Source organism: Macaca mulatta, chromosome 6, assembly GCF_049350105.2.
Source record: "Macaca mulatta isolate MMU2019108-1 chromosome 6, T2T-MMU8v2.0, whole genome shotgun sequence".
NCBI classification, from domain to species: domain Eukaryota; kingdom Metazoa; phylum Chordata; class Mammalia; order Primates; family Cercopithecidae; genus Macaca; species Macaca mulatta.
The window spans coordinates 168,772,091-168,790,743 of record NC_133411.1 but is presented as its reverse complement, the minus strand read 5'-3'; the positions used below and the strand labels follow the sequence as shown (position 1 = coordinate 168,790,743).

At 45.2% G+C, this 18,653-nt stretch overlaps 1 protein-coding gene across 2 annotated transcripts in view; it reads right to left on the bottom strand.

The window, feature by feature from the left end:
- ADRA1B (adrenoceptor alpha 1B) overlaps positions 1-17,886 on the bottom strand; it is a 56,733-nt gene extending 38,847 nt beyond the window's left edge. Inside the window, exons 1-2 of one of the 2 annotated variants that reach the window (XM_028849877.2) lie at positions 16,513-17,886; positions 8,747-8,854 (exon numbers count right to left, since the gene is read on the bottom strand). In XM_028849877.2, the coding sequence (XP_028705710.1) occupies positions 8,747-8,854; positions 16,513-17,461 (1,057 nt within the window). In that variant the 5' untranslated portion in view covers positions 17,462-17,886. The remainder of the gene's footprint in view (positions 1-8,746; positions 8,855-16,512) is intronic. The other variant, XM_001083528.5, reaches the window with a different exon arrangement.
- Between the last annotated feature and the right edge of the window lie 767 nt (positions 17,887-18,653).

Genomic DNA, 18,653 nt, shown 5'->3' with positions numbered 1-18,653 from the left:
GCGTCTTCCAGGGCCAATCCAAATTTTGCAACTAAAATGTGGTGCATTTGCATGCCCTGATCTAAATATAGGCTGTCTACTGCATTCTCTCCATCCACACAGGCCCCCACGGTGGGGAGGGGGTGAGCTTAGATGCCTAGAGGAATCCTTCCTTATTAACTCATCCTTTGAGTGCCTCCAACTGGATTGTTTTCCCGGGGATGGCAACAGCGTTTTCTTTTATTTTGTTATGGTTTTAAATTGGGATGTCAGTCCTGGAGCCTCAAACCACTGATGTGGACCGTGGTGGGCCTGGCAGCCCACCACATGTGAAAGATCAAATCTGTTTATATGTCCTGGCTGACTGCTTTTTTTTCTTAGCTCCTGGATAAAATACACACATTCCGAGGCTGTTGTCTCCTCTGGCTCCTTTGATGGATGGGTGTTGCATCCCAAGAGGGCAGCTAGCTAGCCCTGAACTCTGGGAAACTGACACCAAATTAGCTGGAAGGATTTGAAGCTTTCAAGACATCTTATCACCTCAGGAGGAAGTCACGTAGATGCCTGAAAGTTCTTGTGCCTCAGGCAGTGAGAAGCTATCAGCATAAAAACTGGCTTCTTCATCAATGTTGAAACATACTTTGTGGATGTGCAAATTGCTACACCCTTTCCAGAGAGAAATTTGACAATATACATCTGAGGCCTTTCCCGGGAGTCTGCCTTTTGATTTAACCATTCAAAGTGGACTTTATCCCAACAAAATCCTAAAGGGCAAGTGCCCTAAAGATATTAAGGAAAAGAATGTGTGCATCACAGCTAAAAACTGAAAACAAATTGCACATCAAGAGGGAATGGATTATTTTAAACATACGAAAAAATGCTTAACCTCATTCACAAAAATTCCACCTGTCAAGTTGGCAAAGATCCAAAAGTTTGATAACAGCTCTTAGTGAATGTGCGGGCACCCTCAAATGTCAGTTACTGAAATGTAAATTGACATAATCTCTACAGAAGACAATCTGGTAATATTTACAAACATGAAAACATTTACTCAGAATGGTCCACTTACAAGATTTTACAGATATATTTACTCATGTGGAAATTGGTGATGTATAAGAATATTGTTTTGTAGTAACAAAAATTCAAAATAACCTACAATGTCTTTCCGTGGAGATCTATCTGAAAAAAAAGAAATACTATGGAGCTACTAAGAATGAAGCTACTTTATTTGGAAATGGAATTTCCATTGAAATTGAAAGACCTTCAAGATACATTGTTCAGTGAAAAAAGCAAAATATAGAATAGTGTTTATGTTATTTCCATTAAAAAGATCATATAAATATATTTATATATGCATAGAACATATCTGGAAGAATATATAAGAAACTGGTAGGAGTAGTTGCCTCCATGGAGGGGAATTGGATGACTGGGGCCAAGGAAGTGAGAGAGACAGACTTTTCACTCCACATTTGTACCTTGTAAAGTGATACCTTGTGTGTGTCTTATCTATTGGTGTAAATGGCTTGTTTACATAACTGGATTGGTTAAATACATTATGATACTTTCTATTATGGAATTCAGTGCAGCATTAAAAAGATGGGAAAGGCTGAGCGCGGTGACTCATGCTTGTAATCCCAGCACTTTGGGAGGCCGAGGCAGGATGATCGCTTGAAGCCAGGAGTTTGAGACCAGCCTGGGCAACATAGGGAGACCCCATCTCAACAGAAGAATTTACAAATTAGCTGGGTGTGGTGGTGCACACCTGTGGTCCCTGCTACTTGGGAGGATGAAGTAGGGGGATACTGCTTGGGTTCAAGAGTTCAAGACTGCAATGAGCTGTGATTGTGCCACTGCACTCTAGCCTGGGTGACAGAGTGATACTCTGTCTATAAAAACAAAAAAGAAAAGAAAAAAGGGAAAAACAAAAAAAATGAAAAGACTCAGATTCATCGATATGATAAGAAGTCAGGCAGGATGACTTGCTGATTAGTGAAAAAAGCACTGGGTGATCTAATTTGTGTGAATATACATAACGACACACAGAGAAAATTCTGCAAAGTTGCATAGGCAAATATTAAACATGGTTATATCAATGGTGCTATGGTCTGAATGTTTGTCTCTCCCAAAATTAGTATGTTGAAACTTAATCCCCGTGCAGTGGTGTTGGTAAGTGGGTCATGTGGAAGGCGAGTAGGTCACCAGGGCAGAACTCTGATGAATGGGATCAGTGTACTTATAAAAGAGGCATTCGAGAGCCTGTTTGCCCCTACTGCCATGTGAGGACACGTAGAAGTCACCATCTATGAGGGGCAGGTCCTCACCAGACACTGAATGTGCCTGCTCCTTGATCTTGGACTTCCCAGCCTCCAGAACTGTGAGCAATAAATTCTGTCGTTTATTATAAATTACCCAGTCTAAGGTATTTTGTTACAGCAGCCTGAATGGACTAAGGCAGGTGATATGATTATGGATGATTTTTCCTTTCTTTTTTATATTTTGCTGTTATGTATAAATTAGTTTTTGCTACCAAGAAAGAGAAAATTGTTCTCATTTTGAAAAGAATAAAAAATCAACAACTTGACAGCATGAATTTGAATTGGGGGAAGAGGAGGGCTGTAACCAGCAGAGGAAAGGGCTGAAGTCATTTCTTTCTGTTTTTTTTTTTAGATGGGGTCTTACACTGTTGCCCAGGCTTGAGTGCAGTGGTGTGGTTATGGCTCATTGTACCCTTGACCTCCTGGGCTCAAGGAATCTTCCCCACTCAGCCTCCCTAGTAGCTGGGACTACAGGCCCATGCTACCACATGACGCTAATTTTTATTTTTTATGTGTAGGGATGGGAGTCTTCCTGTGTTGCCCAGATTGGTCTCGAATTCCTGGTGTGATCCTCTCGCTTCAGCCTCTCAAAGTGCTGGAATTACAGGCATGAGTCACTGCTCCCAGCATGGGCCAAAGCAATTTCTAAGTGTTCCAGATCTGGTAATCACAGAGCATGAGATATATACATATATATAGACATATCTATCTCTATCTCTATCTATCTATCTATCTATCTATCTATCTATCTATCTATCTATCTATCTCATATACATGTTAAATTAGATTGAAAATGACTAAGAACAACAATCTTTTTTTTTTAACCATTGATAGTTTTTCTTCTAAAATTTTAAAAATGTTTAGTAGTCCCCACTGTAATTCTATTGAAACCCAATTTGTATTCTATCACATTTTCTTAATTTGATGTTCTTAATCACAAATAGAGTATTTGCTTATTGGAACATGTGAAATAATACAGAGGTTATGAAAAAGCTAATAACCTACTCCTCCTCACTCCATCCTACCCCTTGAGGTAACTAAACTAATAAATAGCTTTTAAAAATTGGGTTAGACATTACTCTATAACTTGCTTTTTTTACTTAGATATCATGAGCAACCCTCCTAATAGATTAGTAGATGTAGATCTAACCTATTTGTTTTGTTTGTTTGTTTGTTTGGTTGTTTTTGAGACGGAGCCTCACTCTGTCACCCAGGTTGGAGTGCAGTGGCGTGATCTCAGCTCACTGCAACTTCTGCCTCCCGGATTCAAGCAATTCTCTGGCTAATTTTTATATTTTTAGTAGAGAAGGTGTTTTGCCATGTTGGCCAGGCTTGTCTCGAACTCCTGACCTCAGGTGATCCGTCTGCCTCAGCCTCCCAAAGTGCTGGGATTACAGGCGTGAGCCACTGTGCCCGGCCTAACCTATTTGTTTTAACACCACTGTGCATTTTACTATATTTAAAATTTTTTATTACACATAATCAAGTTAAACCTAAAATACCAAATCTTCCTTGCCCCAGCCACTACATTTCTAGGAATTTATCCTGAATATGTAGGCACAGACATATATACAAGAGTATTCATTCAACATTGTTTGTAGTAAAAGACCAAAAATAACCTAAATGTCAATCAACTGGGAAATTAATAAGTAAAATAGGACACTTCGTATAATGGATTATTATGCAGCCATGAAAACCAGCAGTAACTCTATGCATTCTGACATAGAACTATGTCTAAGATATGCCGTGCTGTTGAGTGAAAAATGAAACTTTCACAGAAGTGTTTCTAAAATGACACCATGAATCAAAATAAACAGAGTGAAAACACACATATTCTACATGCAAAAACACTCAAACATACACATACACATATGGATATGTATGCTTACAAATAAATAGACTATTTTGGAAAGCATACACAATCTGGTAACAATGTTTACTTCAGGGGAAAAAATACTAGACTGTTGGGTGTGAATGTGGGGTAGGTAAGAGCAGAAGAATTTTTTCATTTTTTTTTTTCTGATTCAAATAAGAATCTATGCATCATTAAAAAATAAACTAGTTGATTTTTAAAAATTGCTACAAGTAATCATGCAAAATAGTTACAAGGCGTGATGGCACGGTCCAAGTTCCCTGTGGTCCTAAGTCTAAAAACAGGCATTCTTTATAAAACATTGTACAGAAAAAAAGTATAGAAAATCTCATATCCTGGAGTACATTTTTGTAATTTCCCAAGGCAGGGTTCTTATTCTGGAGTTAGAGGGTCCATGAACTCGGGTGAGAAAAAAACCCTCTTTAAAAAAAAAATACAAAAAACAAAAAACCCCAAACTAACCTTTGGCGGAAAGTTTGCATTTCCTTTGATAGGAATGTAGGCAAGCAGCCACACTAGAGTTAGCAGGATTTGTCACCATTAGAAATCAGGTTTGTGATAGCACATTACATTTGTTGCAGATAATCTTGAAATATTTCCACTTGTCAGTACTTCAAAATTATAGTAGTTATTTATTTGACTTGCTGCTAGATCTTGTTTAATATGTTAAAGGACATTTTTTACTCTATAATAAATTTGTTTTTTCAACATTATAACTGTATTTCAATATAATTGGTTTTCTTTGAAATCCTGTGTCTTTTATCTGATATGTCGACTGTAAGAAGGGGCTTCATCAGATTGCCAAAGGGGTCCGCAAAACAATGAAGCCAAGGAACCTTGGCGTTAAGGTAAATGCCAAAGGGCTGGGGACAAGGAATCACAAATGGGCGCTGTGGGAAGTGTCCCTAGAAGCTGGGAGAAGGGATCCTACCGCTTCCTCTTGATGCCGGGGGCCGATTAATGGCCTGAATATATGAATCAGAGATGTAATTTTTTGTTGCTGTTCCAGTTGGTGGATCCTCCTCCTCCCCAACCAGCTGCCTCCCTGGATCTCCGCCCGGCCGATGCTGGTGGTGTGAGCCCTGGGGCTGATGCCTGCGAATGACAGTGAGCCCGGCTTGCCCTTGGTCCCATTTTAACCTCCTTTTGGGGCACGGCCAGGGTGCTAAGCTCAGCCTCTAAGCAATGCATGTTAGCCTGGCAGGAAACTCTGTCTTGAAGAATTTCAAAAAGTGTGCAAAACTAAGCCCCAATTTCATCCAAGCAGGAGATAGAAAGCTTAGGAGGGAGCAAGACACTGTGGGCAGACACCCTTGGAAAAAGTTAAATGGAGCTCTAGGAGGAATGGGCCACTTGCATGTGCTAGAACATTCTGTTTCTGAACATTTTGAACTGAACTGCTCATTGGTACAACTTTTATAGCACAATTGCTGCTCTCGCACCAGAGAGGGGCACTTGAGTGTTCGTTCAAAGGGTGGTCAGATGAGCTGCAGGTGGGTGTGCCCAGGAGTATGCTGTTGATAGAGTCCTAAGAGCAGAGCCTGTCAGTGTGGACAGATTCTACTGTATCCTGAGCTGACTCACATGCTGTCATGCCAGGAGGGGTGATGATGGCTGGGGTGAAGATGGCCCTCCGCCTGCACTGATTCCAGTCTCACAAGTCCTTAAAACACAGCTCACTTTCCTTTTCCTCCCCCAAATCTTATTTCAGCCCACTCTTCTTTCTGTCTCCTCTGCATTCTGGAGGCACCCATCATTCAGATGGCACCACTTAGCTTGTGCTGAAATTGATCCATTCCTTCATTTAATCATTTATTCCCTAAGTATTTAGTGCTGGCCAGCCATAGATTCAAATCCCAGCTCAGCCACTCACTTGTATCATCAGGGCAAGTAAAATAAATGAACACTTTTTAAAAAAAATTTCAGACCCACATTTACAAAACTCCTGCTTCCCACAAAATACACACATGGTAAGTCACATTTTTCCTTCTTAAATGGATGATGACTTTGCTCTCTCATCATGAATCTTTCTCTGGACTGTTGAGGCTGTTCGTGCCAGTTTCTCTTTCCTCTCCATCTCAGGCTCTGGCATGAAACTGGGGTACTATTGGATGTCCACACTATAAACACCCTTATTCCAGGTTTTAAAACAGGGAGACATTTTTATTGTTCAAATTGAGACACTTTTGAAAATAAGAAAGGGTTATTATGCTAATTATAATTATGCTTTGATAATAGGCATAAAAGGAGACCATCTCAGTGAAATGGGACATATGGTCACTCCGTTAGAGAACAGTGATATATTACCCAACAGAAAGACCCAGTGTGTCTTCAGAGCATTCACAAAGCTGGGGCGCCGGTATTTTTGGTGAAATAATTTGATGTTAAAGAAATCAAAGTTACTGCATGGAAAGAATCAGAATATTGTTGGCCTTCCTTACATTTATTTTAGGGCTCTATGCATATGTGTGTGTTTGTGTGTGTGTGTGTGTGTACATGTTTTAATTTATAATTTTATTATTCCCTTTTCAATACCTTAGGCCTTTAGAGGTCTCTATCTGGCTCTGCTATAAAGTCACTGGAATAGTTTTCTCTTTTTCTGCTTCTGCAGGGATCAACTCTGACCATATCCCTCTCAGAGGTGAGAGGCAAGTGACCAGGGCTAGTAGGGTGAGGGAATGTGTGAGGGCCAATTGGCAATGGGACAATCTCCCCCAGAGGCAGGTGGAATGGCAGTCTTTTAATAAAGAATGAAGAGGCCATCCATTTTCTAGATCCTACCTTGTGTCCACACGGGTCTTCACCTAGCCAATCCCTCTTCACTGGCTTCATGACCAGGTCCAGATCGGCGTTTTGGTTTTAGAATATGAGTCTATGACAGTCTGTTTGTAATGAACTTGTGGTAGTTTCAAGGAATGATATAAACCACTTAACCCCTCTAAGCCCATTTCCTTATTTGTTTACCTATTAATTTAATTTTTTTTGAGATGGAGTTTTGCTTTGTCTGCCAGGCTGGAGTATAGTGGTGCAATCTTGGCTCACTGTAACCTCCGCCTCCCAGGTTCAAGTGATTCTCCTCCCTCAGCCTCCTGAGTAGCTGGGATTACAGGTGCCGCTACCATGCCCGGATAATTTTTGTATTTTTAATAGAGACAGGGTTTTACCATGTTGGCCGGCTTGGTCTTGAACTCCCGACCTCAGGTGATCCATCCACCTTGGCCTCCCAAAGTGCTGGGATTACAGGTTTGAGTCACCACGGCCGGCCCCATTTCCTTATTTATAAAATGGGCAAAACGTGAATACCTATCTGATGGGCCGTGGGAGGTTCAAGTACTAGAAGAAGTCTGGTACACACTGTGTGAATCCTATTGGTCATTGCTTTTTTTTTTTTTTTTTTTGAGACAGAGTCTCACTCTGTCACCCAGGTTGGAGTGCAGTGGCGTGATCTCTGCTCACTGCAAGCTGTGCCCCCTGGGTTCACACCATTCTCCTGCCTCAGCCTCCCGAGTAGCTGGGACTACAGGCGCCCACCACCATGCCCAGCTAATTTTTTTGTATATTTAGTAGAGACAGGGTTTCACCATGTTAGCCAGGATGGTCTCGATCTCCTGACCCCATGATCCACTCGCCTCGGCCTCCCAAAGTGCTGGGATTACAGGCGTGAGCCACCGGGCCCGGCCAGTCATTGCTATTTTTATGGAGTTTACTATGTACACATCCCTGGGCATGAAGGACAAGAAGACAATTTGAACTTGGACCCTGCAAAGGTCTGCAGCCTGGCAGTGCTGCAAAAGTTGTGCACATCAGCCTTTATCCCCAGAGAGAAATGTGACAAGCACCACAAACCAGGGATAAAGGGAGTGATTACTGATGAGGAAAAGGGTGGGATCCAGGAAGACTTCACGAGAAAGGTGTAAACAGAACCACATGTTTACAGATGAGCAGGAATTGGATATTCAGAGGGTATGAGAAACACACTGGTGGGAGAGGGAACAGATGCACAGAAAAAAGAAAATGCAAAGTGTATTTGGGAAGTGGCAAATAATTTTCAATTGAGTGCAATCTTAATTCTTCTTCTGGGCTCTGCAGTGTTCATTCATTCATTCAGCTTGTGTGAGCACCCGTGTTAGGCAGAGATTTGGTCACTGCTTCGAAGACGTTCACAGTAGGTAGAGGAGAAAGAGCAGTCAGGAGATTGCTGGAGAGAGCCCTGAGAAGAGTAGCCTTAGGGCTTCCCTCTTCATGGGACCCTATGCGGCCTCAGCAGGGGCCCTGCAATGCCCCCACCATGGCCACACAAAGTTTTCAGAAGTAAGGTGTATTAATGACATTGGTTATTCCCCTTATTTAAATATTATTCCCATTTCTCCTTATGTAGGTGGTTAATATAGGGGCCATGGACATTTTTGGGAACCAGCTAAGAGCCGAGTTAAGATAGATTTTGTTTGGGTTCTGTTGAATATATGTATGTGGTTTACAGTCTTTTCTTTCTGTGTAGCTAGGTCACCACTAGCCACAGGAACTGCAAAGTGAAAAAACAGCTTCTAGAAATACTCTCTTGCCCACGATGCCAACTCACCTGATCTTGTGGCATCAAGAGGCAGGACCAGAGGCAGATTCATGATGGAAGAGTGTCCCCTTGGTGCTGGCACCACACGTAGGTGGGTGGGTGGTGGTGAATCCAGGTCTGAAATGTATGCAGCCAGAAACTAAACTGTAAAAAAGTGCTCTAAATTTTATGTGTTTCTCCAAATTTGATAAAAATCTGAAAAAGTATGTGATATTACCCATAAGTTGTGAAGCTGAAAAAAATCTTCTAAAGCATCAATAATATAAGAGAAATTTTGACTTATCTTGCTAGAGGAACGACCCAATTATTTTTATCTTCTTTATGGTCTCACCAGGATACGGTGCCTCTTGGTTGCTGAATGACGGGCAGCCACATGCTTTTTCTTTCCTCCTCAGAATAAACTCTGGCTTCCCCAGTTTCCTTCCTGCACTTCCTTAAATCAGGCTCAGAGCCCCACTTCTAGGAGAGCTCCAAAGATGAACCCATCTGACTGCCTGCATTGCATCCATGTTCTGTCACTGATCAGCTGGGTAACCTGAGGAAAATCACTCAATCTCTCTGAGCTTCTATTTCCTCATCTGTAAAATGGGGACAATACCAGCGCCCACTTCACAATCCTGTGGACAGGTATGAATAAGGGAATACAGAGAAATAACCCCTATCCAGCATGGAGAGCACAGTAAGCCTGGCATTCAATGAGACCTAATAAATGGTAGCTATTAGTATTACTATTATCAAATGTGGTTAGGAAGCACAGTGACTGCAGAAACATTCTGCAGATATGGCAGGAAGCAATTTCCCACTGCTGCCCGGCAGACATCAGTTATTTTTACTAGCCACACACACACTCAGGTAAAGGCATTTCCTACATAACATATCTTAATAGGCTCATCCATGATGGCACTGCGCTACACACGCACCTGCTGGCATTTCTGTGAGCCGTTTTGCTCCAGCAGGGGTGGGTGCCTCTATGACGGGCCCCACCATCCTGTCGGACCTGGCAGGCATAGCTCTGCACACATCATTCTTCCCCTCCCGGCCCCTCTGCCCCAGACAGCCGAATCTCACAGCAAAGCTGAGGCTAACTCATTCACCCAGCCCTCCTTCCTTCTCTCTTGCCCTCACTTCTTTCCTTCCTCCCGTTTTCCTCACAAATATTTGTTGTGTCTAGCCGCCATGGTGTCTTCTATGATTCCAAGACTTTAGGAGACTCAGTAAAGTTTGAAAAAAATTTCTGAAAGGGACTGACATAGGGTACTAACTTTTAATTTTGCCAAGTAAGATATCAACACACACACACACACACACACACACACACGCACACACACACACACACAGAAACGCACACTGTTGCCACTAATTACCATCGTTCCATCAAAGAAGTGCTATTTCAGTGTCCCCAAATAGAAAAGACACAGTCTTTAGAAGAAAAAGACAATCGTGTATATGACATACATTTATTTTTTAAAGGAACACAACATTTTCCTAACTTTTTTTCTGATTTGTCATAAGCCAGTAAAATCTCTGGGTGCCAGGTCTCAGATAAATGTTGGAGAATAAGTTTACTGACAACAGGAATAATATAATGAATGTTTATTGAGTGCCAAATGTGGTATTTGATAGACTCTACCGTTTACTAACTGTGTGATCTTGGGCAAGGTACTGAACCTCTCTGAACTCTAGTTCCCTCACCTGTAAAGACAGGGATGACGATGCTTGCTCTGCAAAGCCTTCCAGGGGTTTCTAGGCACGGGGAGGACTTGTGTGGTGCTGGCTGCATAACAGTCGCCAGGGAAACTTGTTAAAACTAAGATTCTTGGCGCTACAAGGAGAGAATCTGATGCAAGAGATCTACAATGGGGCCCAAGGACCTACACCTTTAAAAACAGCCCCTCCTCCAGATGTTTCTGATGAACAGCTAGGTTTGGGTAGCTCACAGCCCCTGACTTTTGAGTTGGACCTGTCTACTCAACTTACGTGTGTGGCAGATTGTTCCTAGCATGGTGTGTTCAGAGGAAAATCTTGGGAGGTATCTTGTTTGCTGTGTTCAGCCTCCCCCCTCCCACTCTGTTCCCCTTCTCAACAAATGGTACCTCCATCTACTTAGAAACCCCAGGGTTATTCTGAACACATTTCCTCTCTCACGGACTCTCCTATGCTGTCACCAACTCATCCCCAGGTCCTTGAAGCTGTCTGCTTCTCCACCTCCACTGCCCAGCCTGGTCTAGGTCATCATCATCTCTCACTGCCACTGCAAAGCCTCCTACCTGTCTCGTCTGAAGTGTATGCTCCACACAGTGGCTGCAGTCACTTTTAAAAGATGTGATTCAGACAGTGTCTTTCATCTGCTTCAAACCCTGCTGTAGTGGCCAATGCACTTAAGGTAAAAATCTAAAGTCCTTAATGTGGCCTAAAAGCCCCTGCATGGCCCGGCCTCTGCCCACGCCTCTGGCCCTGACACGCACCTGCCTCCCTTCTAATTCTCTGGGCTCTGTTAGTTCTCCACTCTCTCTGGCCTCAGGACTTTCAAGTGTGCCCCTCCTCCTGCCCACACCTTTCTTCCTCTATCAGCTGCCTTCACTGAATTAGCTTCTCCACACTGTTGAGGGTTCTACTTAAATGTCACTGCCTCAGGGACCTGTGATGTACTAACCCCTGTTTTAGAATTCTAGCAGCATCACACTCCTTTTCTTCAAGTCACTTGTTGCAATTTATGTTCACGTTTGTTTGTGCATGTGTGTTTCTCAATATATCTGTGTTCCCCACTGGAGCCAAATTCTATGAAATATTAACTATTTTGCTCACCATTATATCGTCAGTGTAATGCCTGGACACGGTACCCACTGAATAGATACATATTTATTCGGTGAATGGATGAATGAGTAAAGATGCGAACCCACATCACCAGAAGGGCAAGGTCTCTCCCACTTTTTCTTTCTGGTTGGGGTGACTGACAAAATGTCCAATCCTGAGAGACCCTTGTCATACACAGTACAGGAGAACATCGAGCCGTGAGCTAGAACATGGATGACCCACCCTGATATGTCACGGGTTGGTTATTTTTTCAGGAGTGAGCAGGCAGTGGAAGAAAGGCAGCTTTTGCAACAGAAGCATCGTTACTAGTTCTTGACAGTGTGGTTCTGGGTTTCCTGGAGAACATGTGCTACGAAAAAAGGTTGCTAAAAGAGAGCAAAAGGGCAAGGCATTTCCTTGGTGTGGTGGAACAGGTATGGGTCTGTTCTGACAGTCCTGGATTCAACTTTTGGCTCTATGACTTACTTGATGTGTGACCTCGGACAGGAAGTTTTACCTCTCTGAGCTTCAGTATATTCGTCCATAAAAAAGGAGCAGTTACTTTTGCCTGTTGGGGTAGCTGTGAGGATTAATGAGATAATGTCTGTAGGAGGCCTAGCAGAATGTCTGGTACATAGTGTGTATCCAATACTGAATACAATCTCACCAGGCTGTAAGCCTCCTTCAATCAGGGGCCATGTTTGCTTTTGGCTTGATAACCCAGCATCTGGTGCAGTGCCTGGCATGTAGTAGATGCTTTAGGAAGTCCTTATTAGTGATTTAATACATGGTCAAATGGGTTTTACTTTAGCAGCATTTCCCTCTTCCAGGAAGGATTCCCATGTGTAAAAATTTCCCCCTTGCCAAGTACTCAAACCAATTGATTTCCTTGTGGGCAACTCAAATCCCTGTGTTTTGAAGTCTCAGAGCTGGAAGATGAATGTGTGTTTGTGGGGGTGGTTCTGTCTTGAGTCATCTCTGAGACCCTTATGCTTGCAGAAGGTGGAAATTTGTCAGTCCCCATTTGAATGAAAGGGCTGGAGGATCAGATCAATGGAGAAAGGGATTCCTATTTTGTTCCAATACTATAGAGAACACAACTGTTTCTTTGAAATTGACCTTCATTTATTTGGAGGGGAAAGCAGTTAGTTCAATAATGGCTTCCTGGTGCCTTCCAGCATTTTAAAAGACAGAAGAAAGATTTGGAGCAAGGCAAGGTTCCAGTGTTTTCTAAACAACTCACTAAGCCCAGCTACTGGTTGGCTGCCGAGCACTTCCTGCTACCAGCCCTGCGTCCCCCAACTTCCCCTACTGCTGCAGTGCACATCCTCAATAGCTCAGTCACTTCTTGAGACCCTGACCAGGTCTTCCCCAGGTGGGCTGGAAGTTAGTCTTCATTCTAATGCTGGGCAGCTGAAGATTCTCTGACATCTTGCAAATGGCTCATGGAGTAAGAAATACTACTATATTCTATTTCAATTATTTCCTGTCCCTCCCTGGCCTGTTTCCAGGGGCCAAATAAAGAGGTCCTTGTTTGGTGGAGTCCATCCCTGCTCCTGAGTAAGTGAGCACTGGTCCCTGGTCCAACTTGGTCTGAGGCCACAGGGAAAGGGTGGGGAGGACATGGGGGAGGGTGTCCCAGGTGGGGAGAGGGCAGGAGGAGACAAGAGGCCCTGCTCTGCAGGCAGCCCAACCCTGCTCCCAGAAATAAAAATAAGAGATGAAGAAAAACAAATGAGGCCCCTGAACAGGATCCTGTAGGGGGCACAGCTATTTTCCCTCCTTCCCAGGAGAAATCCCAACCCTTCTCTCCCATGGAGAAAACAAACACAGCTATGGAAATCTTGTGCCATCCTGGCACCTGAAAGTCTATCACCAATTGGAAGTTGCTCCTACCTGCACTTCTCCCTTTGCCAAACACAGTCCTCTCCCACATCTGCTTCCTCCCCTTATGAGTGAAAAGGTTTTCATGGAAAATTTAGAATTTGGAACCTTCTTCAGATTCCAAAGAAGTTATTGTTCTATATCATGCTACTTTTGCTTGGGTGTTATTTCAACTCAGAGGAAGTAGAAACCTACATCTCTATTTTGCTGGAATGCTCTTCCTGAATCATTAAGAGAACAATAATTAAGTACCCTCTCTGTTTGAAGCTCTTGAGTACTTTTTGAAGCCCATCCCAAACCCAAGTCCTAGAGTTCACATTCCCCACCTTATCCGTTCGGTTTTCAGGGAAGAAGGATGTTGATGGGGTTGGCTCAGGGACAAATCATTGGACGATCTCTGGGAGATCATCGCATGATAGTCAAAGTTTTCATTGCCAGAAGAGAAACAAGATAGCATCAGGGTGGCAAGAACCTCTCACTTTCTATTGTGTGGAAGCTCAGGACCTGAGATGCTAGGGGGACAAGGTCTCAGAAAGGCACAGACAGAAAGGAGAGAGACGATGGGGGTAATATGAGTGAGGAGAAACTGAGGGTGGGCTTGATGACTTGAAGAGCAAGACCCAGAGAGAAGCCACATCATCTCACACTACGATGTGGCTGGGAAAGGTCTGAGGTCGGCAGCATTTAAAACCCTGGCTTCTAGGGTGCTGGGGCCTGAAGGAAACAGAGACATTTTTTGGCCAGTGATTCTCAAAGCCTGGTCTGTGGACTACCTCTTCAGAATCATCTGGTGGGCTGATTACACCTTCAGATTCCTGGGATCCTTCTGACTTACTGAATCCTATTCACCGGGGGTTCGGCCCAGGCAGCTACCATTGTTTATTAAGTTTCACAGGTGATTCTAATAGTTATCAAAGTTTGAGATCCCTTAAGCTGATTCAATCCCCTCTTCACCAGATATGAGACCTGAAGCCCAGAGAAGCAAAGCAAAAAGCCTAGGGCCGTAGAGCTAATTGATGGCAAAGCTCAAATGGGAACTCTGTTGCTCCTGATCACCGGAGCTGTGCTCTTCCCATTTCAATATGCTGGAAGCCTCCTTACCTGTTTGGAGCTATTTCCCCTGCCCCTAAAAGCCAAAGTCTGCACCTTTGATCCATTCCTGCATCCTGCTGAGGCCTTCTCCTTCCTGAGCATGCTCTGGTCACAGCCTCTGCAGGCTGGAGAGCAGGGGCAAAGGAAGAAAGGAGAAAGACTCAGTTCTCTTCCAAGACTTTAGTAACAGGTGTGAGATTGGCAAATGAGTAGAGAAAGAGAAAAGACACAGTTATACTGAAGGGGAGATTGGGGTTTGGTTTGTACTGCTCATAGCTAACTTACATTGAGCATCTGCTATATATCAGATACTGTGCTAAGTCCTTCCTATACATTAGTGCAAACTCCATGGAGCAAATATTAATTAGCCCCATTTTGTAGATGAAGAAACTGAGGCTCATACAGGAGTAGTCATTTGGCCAAGGTCATATGGCTAATGGGAGGCCAAATCACCTCCATCAGCTCCATGTACAACCATGATCTTTGTAATGGCCCAATGCCGTGTGAACTGTCATCCATTGTAAACCCAACAAGCCTGTGAAACAACCCTGAGACCTTGGGAAAGAAAAGCAAGCTTCCCTGCAATGGTATGTGATCACGCCTGGGGAGTAGAACTTTTTCAAACGCTTTCCACTTAAAACTAACCACTGAAAATATTTCTGAAAGGTGTTAGCCTGCAGGCCTGCTTTAGAAAAGATGACATGGAGAAAAGGTTAGACGGCTTTTGAAAATCTTTTTCTTTTTTTCTTTCTTTTTAAATGGAAACGTGATATCCGTTTGCTTCCTTTCCATTTGCCTTTTTCTCTTGAAAGCATTGTGTCTTCAGAATTTATAGCTGCTTGAGGGATTTGGTTATATTTGGGTCTGACCTGAGACTCCAGTGTGATTGTAGGCATATGTGATCCGTGGCATGTAGCAGCTGTTACCACTCCTGATATCATGGCACATGACTGTGTCATGATAACCTCCCTCTCTTCATTTTCTGTAGTGTCCCCCAGGGATAGGAGAAGGAATCAAAGCAGATCAGTGCCTCAGAGGAAGGACAAGAGTTTCCCAGGCCATGTGGACAGCATGTGACGGATGCCCCCTTTTAGGGTTTACCTGCTAACCAGGCCTTGACTTCTTCCTTAGAAAACATCAGGTAACCTTTTGAACAATTCAGTTAGTGGGACCACCAAACAAAAAGAAGATGAACATGTTTTCATAAGAGGGGGAGGACGCACTGAATTCCATCTTACCAGGATTAGGTGTCTGTCAGCTAAGGTGAGGGGCAACTATAAATTGGTTCTGGGCATTCCATAAATCACCAGAGTTAGAAATATTTTTGGGTAAAAACTAAAAATGTGTGACCCTGTAGTCATCTTCTCTTTCATATCTCAAGCTTTCAATAACTTAAAGTCTGCTTGGGACTGTGTGGCTGTAAAATGCTCGTATTAACTGATAATGAACGTAGTATATATGGGTGATAGCTGTCAGTGAAGAGGGGAGGGAGAGAATGCAGCCTCTGCAAAGCTCTTGAGAAGTGTGGCTTCTGCACTAGCCCTGGAAATGCTGAATGAATGCTGCCTTTCTGTGTATGAGCTGCCTCCCTGCTTCCCAAATGCCGCATCTGCAGTAACTACAAACTATTTTGTATGCTGCATTAGTGACGCTGCCTTAGCCGACACATCATTACTACTGAAATAACGCCGAAGTGATATTCAAGTCCAGTGTCCTTTTTAATTATTAAACCGAGGCTGTTGAGTGAGTCATTCCCCATACTAGATTTTCCTTCTGTGGTTCTATTTCTAGAAGCTAGTACCTTAGCGTGTTCTACTAACACCTGAGTTGGTTTTTAGCCAGCTCCCCAGTCTGCAAAGCCTTTGCAGAACAAACAATATTATTCAATCTCCAAACACGCACAGACTGCATAAGAAACAAAACCCACAAAAAACTTTAGAGTAAGCTCATCAGTAAACCCAAGGTCCAAAAATGCCCAGTTCCCCTCCTGCTAGTCCCCAACTTACCAAGCGGTAGAGCGATGAAGAAGGGTAGCCAGCACAAGATGAACATACCGACCACAATGCCCAACGTCTTAGCTGCTTTCTTTTCCCTGGAGAACTTAAAAAGTTTGACAGCTATGGAACTCCTGGGGTTGTGGCCCTTGGCCTTGGTACTGCTGAGGGTGTCCTCGTGAAAGTTCTTGGAGTGGATCCTCAGGGTCAGCTCCTTGGAGTTGGACATCTCCTTCATGACTCCTGCCTCTAGGTTCTTGGTGGTTCTCTTGGCCACTATATAGACACGGCAGTACATGACTAGAATGACCGCCAGAGGGATGTAGAAGGAGCCCAGGGAGGAGAAGAGGGCATAGAAGGGTTCTTCGGTGACCCCACACTCCTTATCATCGTTGGGTGCGGGCTCCTTCCACCCAAGGAGAGGCCCGATGGAGATGACTGTGGACAAGACCCAGACGCTGAGCAGCGCCAAGATGGCCTTCCTCCGGGTGACCAGCGTGGGGTACTGCAGAGAGTAGCGCACCCCGATGTAGCGATCGATGGAGATGGCACACAGGCTCAGAATGGACGCTGTGCAGCACAGGACATCCACGGCTGCCCAGATGTCACAGAAGATCCGCCCCAGCACCCAGTAGCCGAGCACCTCTAGGGCCGCTGAGAAGGGCAGGACGGTGAAGCTCAACAGCAGGTCGGCCATGGCCAGGTTGACGATGAAGTAGTTGGTGGGCGTCCGCAGGTGCCGGTTGCAGGCCACAGACAAGATGACTAGGATGTTGCCCACGATGGCGAAGAGGATGAAGGCGCCCAGCACCAGGCCCACAGAGATGGCCCTGGTGATGTCCAGCTGGGGCAGTGTGGAGTTGCTCGAGGTCTGGTTGGGGCCAGTGAAGTTGGCATTTTTCAACTCTCCCCAATGGGCAGGTGCTGATGTGTTGTGGCCGGTGTCCAGATCGGGATTCATCTTAGAGTTCGCCCTCCATAGCCAGGGGGATGATTAGGCTCGGAAGGGCTGCGGCGAAGGCTCCTCAGCTGCCCTGAAACTTTGCTTCCCCCGTGGTCTTCTTCCCAGAGGCGCCCTTCTGGCGTGGAGTCATCTCCCCCGGGCAGCCCAGCCCGGCAGCACGTCTCCTGCCTGCACCGAGCCGCGCGCTCGCCTGTCAGAGGGAGGCGGAGGAGAGAGAGGGTACGAGGCGGCAGCTCCAAGTTTAATGGTCCACGTCAGGCGCGCCGGGCCGGGCTCGCGGGGGAGCGGCGGGGAGGAGGGGGCGGCAGGGCCGGGGGCGCCCGGCGGTGCCCGGCTTGCGCGGGTCTGCGGACCGTGGCGCGTCCTCCGCCCAGCGAGCGCCGAGGAGGGTCTGCTTTCAATGAGCCGCCTCTGGGCTGACTGCACGGCGGTGACATCAGGCGGGGGAGCCCGGCGCCCTGACTCCGTGCGGCACTAGGGGGCAATGCGGGTCCAGCCAAGGCGCCCGCAGCCCCGACGCCGCCACCCGGGCAAGCCGGGAGGCCAGCCGCGTCCCCCGCCGCTCCCAGGGCGCGCCCCCTGCGGGGGGCTGGAGGGGAGGCAGGGGCCGGGAGGGCGGGACCTGGGCGTGGAGATCGCGGGTCACCCACCCGCTAGGCGGCCCGCTGGCGTTATTTTCCCAGCTAGTCACTCTTCCTTGTCAAAGGTGGGTTGGGGGCTGCCCCTGTAATCGGGGCTCCTGGAGTCAGGCCCCGGATTTAACGGGATATGCAAATTGTCCGGCACCTAAAAGAGGGAAAGAGAATTGTAGGGTTAGGCAGGTGGGAGGGACTTGAGTCGAATCTGAGGCCAGCACTCATCCTTCATCTCGCTCCCCTCGTCCCGTGCAAACTCTTTGGCCCCAGTAAAATCCGGCTTCTCTTCATCTTTTCATTCGCTCAGGCATTCACTCATTTATTCAGCCGATTGTTACTGAGTCTCCACTCTCTGCCCTGGCTCTAGGCGCTGTGGACATAGCAACTGAACAAAACAGACGGACTCCTGCCCTCTAGGAGTGTACCTTCTCCCCACAGAAGACAGACAGTAAACTAAATAAGCAAATGATGAGGTGTGTAATGTGATGACAGGTGTTAGGCTGAAATAAAGTAAGGAGAGGGAAATACAGTGAGGCGTTTGTAGGGTGGATTTG